Raw genomic sequence first — 15,875 nt, 5'->3', positions numbered from 1 at the left:
TAAGAAACTGTGGTACATATACAAAATGGAATATTATGAAGCAGTCAGGATAGATGAAGTCATGAAAATTTCCTATACATGGATATACTTGGAATCTATCATGCTGAGTGAAATAAGTCAGAGGGAGAGAGAGAGATGCAGAATAGTCTCACTCATCTATGGGTTTTAAGAAAAATAAAAGTCATTCTTGCAACAATCCTGCGACAATGAGAGGAGGTCTAGAACTTTCAGCTCACTTCATGAAGCTCACCACAAAGAGTGGTGAGTGCAGTTATAGAAATAACTACACAGAAAACTACCATAATCATGTGAATGGAAGAGGGAACTGGAAAGCCTGTCTGGAGTATAGGTGGGGGTGGGGTGGGATGGAGGGAGATTTGAGACATTGGTGGTTGGAATGTTGCACTGGTGAAGAGGGGTGTTCTTTACATGAGTAAAACCTAATCACAATCATATTTGTAGTCAAGATGTTTAAATAAAGGTATTATAAAAATTAATCAAACAAAACAAGGTAATCAAAATCATACACCATATAAATAAAAGAAAAATGAACACTATATTATCATAGCAATAGAGTCATAGAAAGCATTTGTCCATATTCAAAAACCTTTTATTTAAATTCTCAATAAGATGAGAATTAAAGAAACTTCTCAATAAAGTCAGAGCATTGTAAAAGAAGCTTAAGGAAACATTATACTCAATGAAAATAAAAGGCTTACAAGTTTTGGCATGAGACAAGTTTGGCCCTTCTCAACACTTCTATTCAATATAGTTGGGAAGTAATTGTCATAGTACTCAGGCAAGAAAACAATATTAAAAGCATGACGATCATATCAAAACGAATGAAATACCTTGATATCAGACATAACACCATATCATACATGTAGACAGTATACTCTATAATATTGAAGCTAAAGTCATTTTTAAGAAGGAAACTCCACTGTCCAAGTCAGTGGAAGCAAAATAAATAAATAGGACTATTTTAACCAGAGTATTTTCTGCACATTAAAGGAAGCATGTCTAGGATACAAAAAGTAGCCACAGAATGGGAGAAAATATTCACACAATGCCCATGTGATAAAGGGTTACTATCTAAAACACACACACACACATATATATATATAGAAGTTAATAAGAAGAAAAAATTAACCTTGTGCAAATATGAAGAGAATTGTACAGACATTTCCTCAAAGGAGAAATACAGATGAATAAAAGGCAAATGAAAAAATACAACACATCTCTCATGATCAGTGAGATACAAATTAAAACAACAATGGGTCATTATTTCACATCGCAGAGGTTGGCACACATAACAAAGAACAAGATCAACCAGTGCAATGTGGATGAGGAGAGAAAAAAAACTCTCATTCACTGCTAGTGGGAATGTAGCCTTTTGGGAAAACAAAAATGGATATTCTTCAAACAATTGGAAATTCAGCTTCCATATGATCCATCAATACCATTCCAAGAGATTCATGCTAGGAACCTAAAACACCATGCAAAAAAAGCCCTCAGCATTCCTATGTTCACTGTAGTACTATTTACAGTAGTGAGAATCTGGAAACAGCTAAGTGCCCCAAAACAGATGCACGGCTAAAGAAACTGGTACACAGTCATTAGGAAAAAGCAATCATGAGATTGCTTATACATGGATTGAGATGGAGATTATTATGCTGAGTGAAATAATTTAGAGGGAGATAAAAAACACAGAATAATATCACTCTTTTGTGAGTATAAGAAAAATAATAGTATGGTAATAAACCCAGAGATGAGAGAGATGAGAAACAGGAGGACCCGTCCATGGTAGGAAGATTGCCACAAAGATAGCGAATTCAGTTAGGGTAATGAATGGTCTGTGGTAACAATGATGGTAGGAACAAATCACACTGGACAAGCTCTGAAGGGGATAAAGTGATGTACATTGCTCACCTTAATTAGCAATAGTGCAAGCCACAGTATCAAAAAAGAAGAGAAAGACAAAGAGAGAAATTTGTTTTTGTTTTTTGGGCCACACCCGGTCACACTCAGGGATTACTTCTGGCTATGGGCTCAGAAATAGCTCCTGGCTTGAGGGACCGTATGGGACACAGGGTGATCAAATCTCAGTTTGTCCTACGTTAGCAGATGCCTTGGTATATGCCTGGCAGACTGCCAAGTATTTTTATTTTACCAAAAGCAGTATCTATGACATACTTTTGCTTTTTTTTTCTTGAGACCATTTGGTACTAAATAATACGGCAGATGAGTTGAAAAAAGGCGAGGTGATGGTCTTCGGAGGAAATCCATATGGCGAATGTTGTATTCTAGGAAGGGAGCTCGGTCAAGTGTTTCTTTCTTTTGAGTTTGTGTTCGATCTTCCTCAAAATAAATCAAGCTCAATATCTGCTGAGTCCAGATGGTACCTATAAAAACAAGTAATATTTCTTCAACTCTAAGTTAATGTTTTTTTAATTTTATTTTATTGAAACCATTGTGATCTACAAAGTCCTTCATAGTTAAATTTAAGTTATACAGTGAACAGGGCCATTCCCAATACCAATATCAACTTCTCTCCAACAATGGACCCAGTGTGCATCCTATAACCCTGACCTGCCAGTTTTACTGGCTTGATTAAGTCTAGATTGTCAAAGTTTCGGTCTCTTGAGAGTTAAATATTAATATTTATTTACTTGCTTTTAATGAAACAAGAACGTCTTTGTACTTATTTTTAAAGATTCAAGGTGAGTGCGAGAAGTACATATTCTAGAGATTATGGAGATTTCTCTAGAGTGGAAACAAGAAAGCCAAGAATCAGAGACAGCCAAGATATTTGTTGAAGGGAGAACACTGGATTCAAGTATATGTCTATTACTTAATTTTTAACTATAAGTTTCATATTTAATTTAACATACTAAGGCATTTTGAGCATCTATTTTATTCTATATGTTTTGTAGACTTATGAGTGTATCTAAGCTTGTGAGTAACTTACATTAAAATTGAAAATAGGGGCCGGCAAGGTGGCGCTAGATGTAAGGTGTCTGCCTTGCAAGCACTAGCCAAGGAAGGACCGCGGTTCGATCCCCCGGCATCCCATATGGTCCCCTCAAGCCAGGGACAATTTCTGAGTGCTTAGCCAGGAGTAACCCCTGAGCATCAAACGGGTGTGGCCCAAAAAAAACAAAAATAAAAATTGAAAATAATAAAATTTAAAAAGTTCCCTTTTCTCTTTGGAGTATCATTGTTCTCTAATTTTTTTTACAGAGACTCATACTAAACCTTCCACTTCTTAATTTCTTATATTTATTCAAACTTCGTTTTTGATTACAGTTCTATGGAGCTTTATTCTTTGTACATTTCTATGGGCCTAGTTTCTTTTATTTTTCTTTTATTGGAAATATAGGTAATTAATTGTTCAAGATCCCTTTCATATCAAATATTTCTATCTCTACATGTTGCACAAAAACAAGACAGGAAATACATACATAAAATTTATGGTATTAGTTTATATTGTATTACTATGACAGAGAGAAGTGTGCTAATACATGGCCCCAAACTCTGAAACTTACCAGATTTGGGATATGTAATTATGAAGACATCATCATCTCTAATTTCAAAATCCTCAAGATTTTCTAGTAGTTCAATATCAACCAGAGAACGTTCAAAATTGTATCCTTTAAAGTTCAGTAAATATGTATCAGTATCCATAATGATTTTCCTGTAAGTACACAGAGAGAGTTCTTTTCATATACTTAAAACTTAATTATTATCTTGCCCTTACTGAGTGGTATAAATATTAAAAACTCTCTTTATGCTTGGCATTTGTCATAAAATAGTTTTAAAAACTTTGCAGATGTATTATTAATACTATTTTAAAAGGGGTAACCTAAAATATTTGGAAACTAAAACCATTCTAACACCTTACAAGGGAGATAATACCACAAGTCAAATAGGAAATCAAGATTGCAGAAGGTTTCAGAAATTGATCCCACTTATTTTGTTAACAAATGGCAAGTTTTGCTCTCAATTTGATCATTATTAACTAGATTATATGGTTTCTGACAACTTTAGAGCTTTTATTTTGTATCATTTTCCAATAAATATATAAAAGATTATTTATAGAATATCATTTATTTTTTTCTGATTTCTGTATTTTCTTCTTTTCTTTTCTTTCTTCCCACCTCTTCCTCTGCCCTCTCTTTCCTGTTCTTTCTTTTTCCTTCCCTTTTCCTCTCTTGTTTAATCCTCTTCCTCACTTATTTAATTCTGTTCTCTTTTTTCTCTTCCTTTCTTTCCTATTTTTAATTCTTTCTTTCTCTTACTTTCTTTTAATTACATTGTTCTCTGGACTATTCGATTTAGTGATGTGATTGAATTAATAATGGGCAAAATATACATTATTTGCTATAATTTCTAAATGTGTCTAAAACTTTGCTAATTTAAAAATATAATATATAGCATATATAATATAATATATAATATGTATAATTTCTAAATGTTTATAAAATTTTCTATAATTTCTAAATGTTAACAACATATGTATGGTTCTATGATTTTTTACAGTAACAATTATACTTTATTCAAATTTTTATTTGTTCAGAATTCTATAATTTAAATGAGAAAAAATAAAAAGGTAGAAAAGAATCCAAAGCAGGTCAGCATTAAGATTATAGTGGACACATACTACATAGGATAGTGACATACATAGGTAGGCCTCATTAACACATTGTTTAGTACTCGAGATGCAAAAGCTATGTGTATCCTAAAGTACTCTAGCCATTATTTAACTCTGAAACCTTCATTTAACAAGGTCCAAACCTATCACTGACGAAATGCCTAGAAACTGAGAAAACCTCCCAACTCTGACACATTGACCCAATCTCTTTTATTTGATTTATTAATTTTTTACTTTATTATTACTATATTTACCTGTTTTTCTGCTCTTCTCTCTTATCTTTTGCTCTCCCTTAATCTTTTTCTTAAGCTATACCTAAACTAATTATTTATCTTAACTCAACTAGTCCTTAAGAGCTCAAACCCATCCTATTAGGGTCAGACTATAACAACATCTTAAGAAATGATCACTAGACTGAACTCCGCTGGATCTCAGATGCCAGCACCCCTATCTGCCTCTCTTCTCTGCTGTCCTGCATTTTCGGCCTGATTTCATCCTGAGTGCAACTCATCTGCCAGCCTGCTTTCCCATGAGCCTGCCGCGGAGCCTGCCTTCCCGTGAGCCTTCCGTGGAGCCTGCCTTCCCGTGAGCCTTTCATGGAGCCTGCCTTCCCGTGAGCCTTCCGTGAAGCCTGCTTTCCCATGAGCCTTACTTGGAGGTGAGTCAACACGCCCAGAAAGGGAGGAGCCAGAGGAGCATGGTCGCTCCACTCCCCTTCGCAATGGTGCACATCCTTTAGCCGATGAATATAGAAAAACCCGCAATACAAGTGTGACAGTGGGGAAACAACGCGGGCCAGTGCCAGACATAGAGAATGAAGATGGCAACACTGAAGACTTGAGCATGACCAACCAACTAGTAAGTCTCTCAGATAAGGAGTTTAAAGTTGCAATATGGAAGATGTTCGAAGAACTCAAACAAAGTATAGAAGAGAACACTAATAAGAATCAAGAGAATATGAAGATAGAAATGAGAAAACTCCAAACTGAAATTTCAGGTCAAATAACAGGTCTGAAAAACTCAGTAGATGAATTGAAGAAAAACATTGTTGAGCTTTCCCACAGGTTAACAGTAGCTAAGGATAGAATCAGTACACCGGAAGATGAGATGCATAACAATTCCATACAGCAGAAGAAAATGGGAAAAACCCTCAAAGCAAATGATCAAACAATGGAAAAATTACTCAAAGAATGGGAACAGATGAAAATAGAAGTCTATGATAAGCTCAACAGAAAGAACTTGAGAATCATTGGAGTCCCAGAGACTCAGGAAGAAAATCTCCAGGAAGAATCAACAGTCAAGAACATCATTAAAGAGAAACTACCAGAGCTAATGAATACATGCGATCAAATCCTGCATGCCCGAAGAGTGCCAACTAAAAGAGACCCCAGAAAAAACACCCCAAGACAATCCTAGTCACAGTGATGAATCCCATAGATAGAGACAGAATTCTGAAAGCAGCAAGATCGAAAAGAGAAATTACATTCAAGGGAACATCCTTGAGATTTACTGCATACCTGTCACCAGAAACACTCAAGGCCAGAAGGCAGTGGTGGGACATAGTGACAAAACTCAATGAAATAAATGCTTTGCCTAGAATACTGCACCCAGCAAAACTCACTTTCAGGTTTGAAGAAACAATACATAGTTTCACAGACCAACAACAACTCAAAAACTTCACAGACTCAAAACCATTCTTAAAAGAGAAACTGAACGACATACTTTAAGACAAGGCTTACCAACAGACACACCAAACTTTGATATAAAGATGGCACTAACTCCCAGGACAATTCTTTCTCTCAATGTCAATGGACTAAATGCACCAGTTAAGAGACACAGAGTGGCTAAATGGATCAAAAAACTCAATCCAACCTTCTGCTGCCTACAAGAAACGCACCTGAATAGTCAGAACAAACATAGACTCAAAATAAAAGGCTGGAGGAAAATCACCCAAGCAAACGACACCCATAAAAAAGCAGGAGTGGCCATAATGTCAGATGATGCAAACTTTATACTTAGGAAAGTTGTAAGGGACAAAGATGGACATTTTGTATTAATCAAGGGATATGTACAGCAGGAAGAAATTAAACTCCTAAACATATATGCACCGAATGAGGGGCTAGCAAAATATTTAATACAACTGTTGACAAATCTGAAAAACAATATCAGTAACAACACAATAATTGTGGGAGACCTGAACACGGCATTGTCAACACTAGACAGGTCAACCAGACTGAAACCCAACAAGAATATACTAGACCTGAACAGAGAAATGGAAGAAAGAGGCCTGGTAGATATATACAGGACACTCCACCCCCAGAAGCCTGGACACACATTTTTCTCTAATGTACATGGGACATTATCCAGGATAGACTACATGATAGCACATAAAACATAACTCCATAACATCAAGAGGATAGAAATTTTGCAGGCTGCCTTTGCTGACCAAAAAGCCCTGAAATTATATGTGAACTACAAAGGGACACAGAAGAAAAACTTTAACACCTGGAAGTTAAACAGCCTCATACTGAATAATCAGTGGGTCCGAGATGAAAACAAAGAGGAAATCAAAACCTTCCTGAAAACAAATGACAATGGAGACAAAAACTATCAGAACCTATGGGACACAGCAAAAGCAGTACTGAGAGGAAAATTTATAGCTTTGCAAGCACACATCAGGAAAGAAGAAGGGGCATACCTGAATAGCTTAATGACGCAGCTCATAGAATTAGAAAGTGCTCAACAAAAGGATCCAAAAATAGGGAGGCAGAAGGAAATAACAAAGCTGAGAGCAGAAATAAATGAAGTGGAAACCCGAAAAACAATCCAAAAGATCAATGAAAGCAGAAGTTGGTTCTTTGAAAAAATAAACAAGATTGATAGAACACTGGCAAAATTAACAAAGAAAGAAAGAGAGAGAAACTTGATAACTCGTATTAGGAATGAAAAAGGAGAGATCACTACTGATATGGTAGAGATTCAAAGGGTAATCAGACACTAATTTGAGAAACTCTATGCCACTAAAAATGAAAACCTGGAAGAAATGGATAAATTCTTGGAATCTTATAATCTTCCACGATTGAATGAAGAGGATGTAGCATATCTAAACACACCCATTACTATTGAGGAAATTAAGACAGTAATCAAATGTCTGCCCAAAAACAAAACCCCAGGCCCAGATGTATTTACTAATGAATTCTTTCAAACATTTCAAGAGGAACTACTACCAATCCTCGCAAGACTCTTTCATGAAATCGAAAAAACAGGAAAACTTCCAAATAGCTTTTATGAAGCCAACATCACCTTGATATCTAAAACAGACAGAGATGCTACCAAAAAAGAAAATTACAGACTAATATCGCTGATGAATGCAGATGCAAAGATCCTCAACAAAATCCTGGCAAATAGGATTCAATGCCTCATCAAGAAGATCATCCACTACGATCAAGTTGGTTTTATTCCAGAAATGCAAGTCTGGTTTAACATCCATAAATCTATCACCATAATACACAACATCAACAGCAAGAAAAATAAAAATCACACGATCATATCAATAGACACAGAGAAAGCATTTGACAAGGTCCAACACCCATTCTTGATCAAAACTCTCAGCAAGATGGGAATGGAAGGAACCTTTCTCAATATAGTTAAGGCCATCTACCACAAGCCAGAGGCAAATATTGTCCTCAATGGAAAAAAACTGAAAGCCTTTCCTCTAAATTCTGGCACAAGACAAGGCTGTCCTCTCTCACCAATCCTATTCAACATAGCACTGAAAGTACTCGCTATAGCGATTAGGCAAGAAAAAGATATCAAGGGAATCCAGCTAGGAAAGGAAGAAGTCAAGCTCTCACTGTTTGCAGATGACATGATACTCTACTTAGAAAACCCCAAAGACTCTACCAAAAAGCTTCTAGAAACAATAGACTCATATAGCAAGGTGGCAGGCTACAAAATTAACACACAAAAATCAATGGCCTTTCTATACACCAATTCTAATAAGGAAAAAATGGACATTAAGAAAACAAACCCATTCACTACAGTGCCACATAAACTCAATATCTTGGAATCAACTAGACTAAAAATGTGAAGGACCTATACAAAGAAAACCATAAAACTCTGCTCCAAGAAATAAGAGAGGACACGTGGAAATGGAAGCACATACCCTGCTCATGGATTGGCAGGATTTACATCACTAAAATGGCAATACTGTCCAAAGCACTCTACAGATTTAATGTGATCCCCCTAAAGATACCCATGACTTTCTTCAAAGAAGTAGATCAGGCACTTTTGAAATTTATTTGGAACAATAAACACCCTCGAATAGCTAAAGCAATCATTGGGAAAAAGATTTACTTTCCCCAACTTTAAACTTTACTACAAAGCAATAGTTATCAAAACAGCATGGTATTGGAATAAGGACAGGCCCTCAGATTAGTGGAATAAGCTTGAATGCTCAGAGAATGTCCCCCAGACATACAATCACCTAATTTTTGATAAAGGAGCAAAAAATCCTAAATGGAACAAAGAAAGCCTCTTCAACAAGTGGTGTTGGCACAACTGTGTAGCCAATTGCAAAAAATTCATCTTAGTTGCCCAGCTAACATCATGTACGGTTAAATCCAAATAAATTAAAGACCTCGATATCAGACCCAAAACCATAAGATATATAGAACAACGCATAGGTAAAACACTCCAGGACATTGAGACTAAAGGCATCTTCAAGGAGGAAACTGCACTCTCCAAGCAAGTGAAAGCACAAATTAACAAATGGGAATATATTAAACTGAGAAGCTTCTGCACCTCAAAAGAAACAGCACCCAGGATACAAGAGCCTCCCACTGAGTGGGAGAAACTATTCACCCAATACCCATCAGATAAGGGGCTAATCTCTAAAATATACAAGGCACTGACAGAACTTTACAAGAAAAAAACATCTAATCCCATCAGAAAATGGGGAGAAGAAATGGACAGACACTTTGACAAAGAAGACATACATATGGCCAAAAGACACATGAAAAAATGTTCCACATCACTAATAATCAGGGAGATGCAAATCAAAACAACTATGAGGTACCACCTCACACCCCAGAGATTGGCACACATCACAAAGAATGAGAACAAGCAGTGTTGGCGGGGATGTGGAGAGAAAGGAACTCTTATCCACTGCTGGTGGGAATGCCGTCTAGTTCAACCTTTATGGAAAGCAATATGGAGATTCCTCCAATAACTGGAAATCGAGCTCCCATATGACCCAGCTATACCACTCCTAGGAATATACCATAGGAACACAAAAATACAATACAAAAATCCCTTCCTTACACCTATATTCATTGCAGCACTATTTACCATAACAAGACTCTGGAAACAGCCAAGATACCCTTCAACAGATAAATGGCTAAGGAAACTGTGGTAATATACACAATGAAATATTATGCAGCTGTCAGGAGAGATGAAGTCATGAAATTCTCCTATACATGGATGTACATGGAATCTATTATGCTGAGTGAAATAAGTCAGAGAGAGAGAGAGAGAGAGAGAGAGAGAGAGAGAGAGAAAATAAACGCAGAATGGTCTCACTCATCTATGGGCTTTAAGAAAAGTGAAAGACATTTTTACAATAATAATTTTCAGGCACAAAAGAGAAAAAAGCTGGAAGTTACAGCTCACCTCATGAAGCTCACCGCAAACAGGGATGAGTTTAGTTAGAGAAATAACTACGTTTTGAACTATCCTAATAATGAGAATTTATGAGGGAAATAGAAAGCCTGTCTAGATTACAGGCAGGGGTTGGTTGGGGAGGAGGGAGATTTTGGACATTGGTGATGGGAATGTTACACTGGTGATGGGTGGTGTTCTTTACATGAATGAAACCCAAATACAATCATGTATGTAATAAAGTTGGTTAAATAAAAAAAAAAAGAAGTCTTTAAAAAACAGTGTGGGGTTTTTCAGGGAGAGTCAGGGGCATTTAGGTGAAAAGAAGTGGCTGGTTTTCATGAAATGTAAGTTCCTGGAGCTTTTTGGGGATTAAATTGTCAGTAATCAAAGGGTCAGGAAAGTGAGTCTGACACTAAGCGAGGATGAAGAAAAAAAAAAGAAATGATCACTAATATATGTCTTTATGTGGGTAGGAGTATATATAGAGAGGACTCCGTTATGAGAGTCAAACCTAAACTTTAAATAATCCATGCCTATAGTGGATAGTCCCTCCTATATACTATCCCTCCTCCCCACTTCAGAAATCCTATTATCCCTTCACCCCCCATTTTCTATCTGATATCCTACCTTATTAATGCTCTTTACTCTCAGTTCTTAACCAGTTAAGTATAAAGATCAACCTCCTTCCTGCCCAAAAACGTCATCACCCAGCTCCCATGAGAAGGGACACCCACTCAGCCCAGCATTTCGACCCCTGGCAAGAAACAACAACCAACATCCCTACTGAATCATGCTCTGTGGCTCTCTTTCTCACCCATCCCCAAATGATTAGACAGCGACTGTCCAACCTCAAACCCTATATCCCAGACAGAATCGACACAGCTCTCCACAACAGCTCCAGGAACCAAACTTGCTCGGAGACATTCTTAATACTGCTCTGACACCAACATGTGCCAGTTTTGATATGACATCCTGACAATGAGGAAATGGCAACAACTTGATCTAAGAGCAGATCTTCTTACCTCACCATCTAATGATAAGATGAAATCAAAAGACTTTGATCTGTGCATAGCCCAAAATCACTATCTACAGAAGACTGACTGTAGCAACCATGATTGGGCAGAATTTATCCTGGGACCAATAAAAACTACTCTAGTCCAGGCTTTGGTCTAGGACCTGTACAATAACCAAGATATCTAACTCCAGATGTCTGACTGATACAACTGCAACTGAGCAGGCCTTCTGGAAACATAATGAAAGACTCTATCCTAGGCTTTGTCCTAGGATTGGTGCAAAAACCAAGACCACCATCTACAGAAGACTGATTAAAACAACAGTGATGGAACAGAACTTCTAGAACCATAAAGAAAAACTCCATCTTAGGCTCTATTTTTTGACCTGTGCAGATACCAAGATTTTTAGATACAGAGGTCTAATTTTATCATCCATGATGGAGTGGAAGGTTTCCATACACCACAAAAGGACCTCGGAGAGTATATGAACATATATAGAGTCTGTAGTTATTCCCATGACAATATACTTCAAGGGTGGAGAAACCTTGAATCTCTTAGGCCAAAGGAATTTCCTTTCTAACCTCTCCAATATTTACTGTGCCTACGCAGAAAAAAAAAGAAGCAGCACAAAATGACTTATTTTGGTTTTGTTATTGTTGTTGTTGTTTTTCATTTTTGTGCTTTGTTTTGTTTTATTTCAGGACTGTGGTTTTTGTGTGGTTGTTGTCTTTATTGCTGTGGTGCTTTATGGCTTTTTTGTTTAATTTTTTCTTTTTGTACTGTTGTATGTTTATCTTCCCTTTTCCCTTTCTTCTCTCAAGTTGATATTTATAGCCTCTAGAAGAACTCTGCCCATTTTTTACTTGTTTACTTTTTGCTCCTTTTTATTTTTTCTTTCCTTCAAACAAAATCACATAATTTGAAACATAATGTTCCCCCTCACAAATTGAGTGGGAAATAATGGAGGGTAACAGACCAAACAGTTGTATGATCATTAAGTGGTAATAAAAAAGATCAGACTTAAACACAAATTCGAAAGCCAATGACAGCAGAATCGATCCCAACTCTACAATAAGCTAGATACAGAGGGGACCATTTATAGTAGCAGCCCAGGGGGTAAAGGAAGGGGATCTGGGATGGATACTGGGAACAAGGTTAGAGGGAAGACAACTTTGGTGGTGGGAATTCCCCTGATTCATTTTCACTATGTACCTAAATTATTACTGTGAAAGATATGTAATCCACTTTGGTCAAAATTAAAATCATTATTATAATAAATAAAAAATTAGCATCAATGTTTGCTTCTATATTATGTACACTAAATTTAGAATAATACTATTATTTTAGTGCCTGTGTATAGATGATACATTATCATAAATAATTCTATATTTTCAAGAACAAGATATACTAGCTTTGCCTGAGATATCTGCATTTGAATATTAAATAAAATAGTGTCATATTATGAATAATAGGTTAGAAATCATATATTTTATTAAATCACTTAAAATTTTATATTCAAGTCACTTAAAACACTCGTAACACAGATAAAATTTTATTTGAGTGTTATGACAACACATTTTTAGTAAGGATTCACTTTTCTAAATTATGAACAAATGTACAGAACAAAGTTCTGGGTAACATGATACAGAAACACAATTTCACAATCCTACCATAATGGATATTTTTTTTATCATTTTTTGCTGCTTTTTTAAGAAAGGGAGGCTCTAAGTTGTGCTGAGGGAGCTTGAGGTCTCTCACCAGGAATTCTCAGACAATCCATAGCTCACACTGTGATGCGAGGGGAACTATGTGGTGCTAGATTCAAGCACCAAGCCAGACATCTACTTTAACCAGTCTGCTACCTGTTAGTTCATTATTTATGCTTCTGGTAATAAAGTAAGCAAGAAACACAGAATATTGAGTGAAAGAAAGTCATGCTGATTACTGAGAAAATGACTATAATGGAAGAATGTAAGTCTACCCTTTATTACTCACAGTTTGCAGATAAATTGAAGCAAAATCCACTTCTGTTCTAATTTTTAAGATGATAGAAATGGACGTATTGCTGATATATATAAACTCCCTGCAAAGTTTTCTTGACCAGTAAGAAGTACTTGAAGCAGTCAGCAGGTAGCTCAATTTGGATAAACATTGAGTAAGATTTTGTTGACATTTGGAAAAGCTTATCAGTTTTCAATATAAACAACAATGAAATCAAAACATGCAGTTATATAAAAGAACTGTAAGTATAGGTCATGTTACTTAACTTTGGCAATTATACAGGAAATGCATTTAAATTAAATGCATTTTAAAATTATAGCAACAACTTTCTTTGGCATGAATTTGGTTACAAACTAATTTTAGACACCTCAGGGTACTGATTATTCATTACATTTTGCATCATCCAATGTGAAACTATAGACAATTTTAAGAACATTGTATAGATATTCCCCTGTATATACCTTATTTTTCCAAGAAAACACAGCACTGTAGTATTGAAGTGATGTCCCTCTACACCTATTTTATTTAAAGTAACACTAACAAATTCAGCCAATTTAGTGTTGTTTGCTTGCTTGCTTTGGCTTAGGGAATATACCTGCAGTCAGTACTCAAGGCATACTGAGTACTGTCTCTGCACTCAAAGATCACTGCTGGTCAGTCAAGATGACCTTATGTCCTAACAAGTTTTGAACTGGGTTGACTGTGCAAGCCACGCTCTTTAGCCATGGTTCTATCTGATCTTGAGCCAGCCAATTTGGAAGAGTTCTATAATTGGAATTTTTTCAGACCGTTCTAAAATGTCCATTGGATTTACTTTCTTTTTTTCTGTCATGTGCAACCCATATAAGCTGCTCTCTGAGAATTATTCTCAGGTTTCTATTTAGCACATAATTTTAACCAAGGTAGATTTTTATCCTTTAAATTCACACATCTTCAGCAGTATTAAAAGAAATTAGGCTGAGATTAACTTAAGCTTATAAATGTTCAACCCATATCTTGTTTCAATTAGTGTTTATAAGATAACAATCTTTTATTTGGTAAGTTTCACACATAAAATTGATAAATTTATGGGGTTTATTATTAGTCCAGAATTTCTGGTTTTATGTAAATTTTTATGAAAACTATCTAGTAAGATAACATTTGAATGCCATAATAAATTTCTATTTTCTCTACCTTAATAGTTTATGATAATAGTAATGTGAAAAAGAGTATACACATATTTCCTATAATAGCATTACTTTCCTCATTTTTAAATAATTTTTATTGAGTCCAATGTGAATTACAAAGCTTTCACAGTTATATTTATGGTATACAGTGACAGTGAATTAGGGCAATGCCCACCACTTGTGTTGATATCCCTTTACCCCTGTTCCCAGCTTGCATTCCATGTCTCCATCCTTTGATCCCTGGATTGACAGTGTAAAAAGTCTCTTTGTGAATAGCTTATTGTAGTTTTTCTTGATTCTATTGTCATTGATTTTGAGTTGGGTATTTAGGTCTGATCATTATTTTATACTTTTTTCATTTCTACATAATTAGTACAGTTAACTCCTGAAAGTGTTACTAACATATTTTTTTGTTTCCATATAACTCTGCAAGGCTTAGAAAATAGTAAATTTATAAAGGTAGAAGTAGTGTCATGTTTTTTTTTTAATTGTTTGTTTACTGGGAGTAGTTGTCACAAGCTATGGTGCTCAGGGGACCATGTGAAGTGCCTGGTATCAATCCAAGTTTGGCATTTGAAAGACAAGGACCTGGGTTCCTGACCTATCTCTCCAGTCCTGTAGTGATATTTAAATATAACAAAGTGAATCTGAAGAAAGATTTTAAAAAGCCATGAGTTATTGTGCTATTATAGTGCAAGACTGCTTGTTCTTGTCACTTCATATCCTATTTTATTATATGAATATTTTTCATAAATATATTGGAAGTGTTTGAAAAATATAAGTAGTATATCTTCTTTGAAGATGTGGTAATTTTCTTTAGTGAACCCATTTGGACCAAGACTTTGTTCTTGGAGGTATTTTTAGTTTGGATCTTCTCACTTCAGATTAGTCATTTATAATCCTCTTAATTAATTCTTAGGAGGTCATACAATTATAAGAATTCATCCATTTCTTCTCGGATCTTTACCCCAGAACAGAGTTTATCATAAGGATCCCTGATATTTTGAATTTGTTAGTTATCTGTTGTAATTATTCCATTTCTCCCTGATCCATTTTACTTGTGCTTTCTCTTCTTTGTCTATTGAGTCTAGGCTAAAGGACTTGTCAATCTTGTTCATTCTTTTGAAAATCAAGTTTTGCTTTATTCCTGCTTTGTATTGGTTCATTTTTCTTTTTAAAGTTTAGTCACCATGCTTTTTATGCTTGTTTGTTTTTGAGTAACACCCCAGGGTTACTCCTGGCTGTGCACTCAGAAATCGCTCCTGGCTTGGAGGACCATATGAAATGCAGGGGATAGAACCCAGGTTCATTCTGGCTTGGCCATGTGAAAGGCAAACAACCTAGCGTTGGGCTCTCGCTCCGGCCCCCTCACCATGATTTTAA

At 35.8% G+C, this 15,875-nt stretch overlaps 1 protein-coding gene across 1 annotated transcript in view; it reads right to left on the bottom strand.

Moving 5' to 3' along the window:
- The window catches only part of LOC126006040 (amine sulfotransferase-like), a 39,142-nt gene extending 25,795 nt beyond the window's left edge, over positions 1-13,347 (bottom strand). Inside the window, exons 1-3 of the mRNA XM_049771372.1 lie at positions 13,321-13,347; positions 3,546-3,694; positions 2,194-2,402 (exon numbers count right to left, since the gene is read on the bottom strand). Of these exons, the coding sequence (XP_049627329.1) occupies positions 2,194-2,402; positions 3,546-3,684 (348 nt within the window). The 5' untranslated portion in view covers positions 3,685-3,694; positions 13,321-13,347. The remainder of the gene's footprint in view (positions 1-2,193; positions 2,403-3,545; positions 3,695-13,320) is intronic.
- Between the last annotated feature and the right edge of the window lie 2,528 nt (positions 13,348-15,875).

The sequence above is a fragment of the Suncus etruscus genome, chromosome 4, assembly GCF_024139225.1.
Source record: "Suncus etruscus isolate mSunEtr1 chromosome 4, mSunEtr1.pri.cur, whole genome shotgun sequence".
In the NCBI taxonomy this organism is placed as follows: Eukaryota; Metazoa; Chordata; class Mammalia; order Eulipotyphla; family Soricidae; genus Suncus; species Suncus etruscus.
Note: the sequence above shows the minus strand (reverse complement) of the source record. Positions and strands in the feature narration are given on the sequence as shown.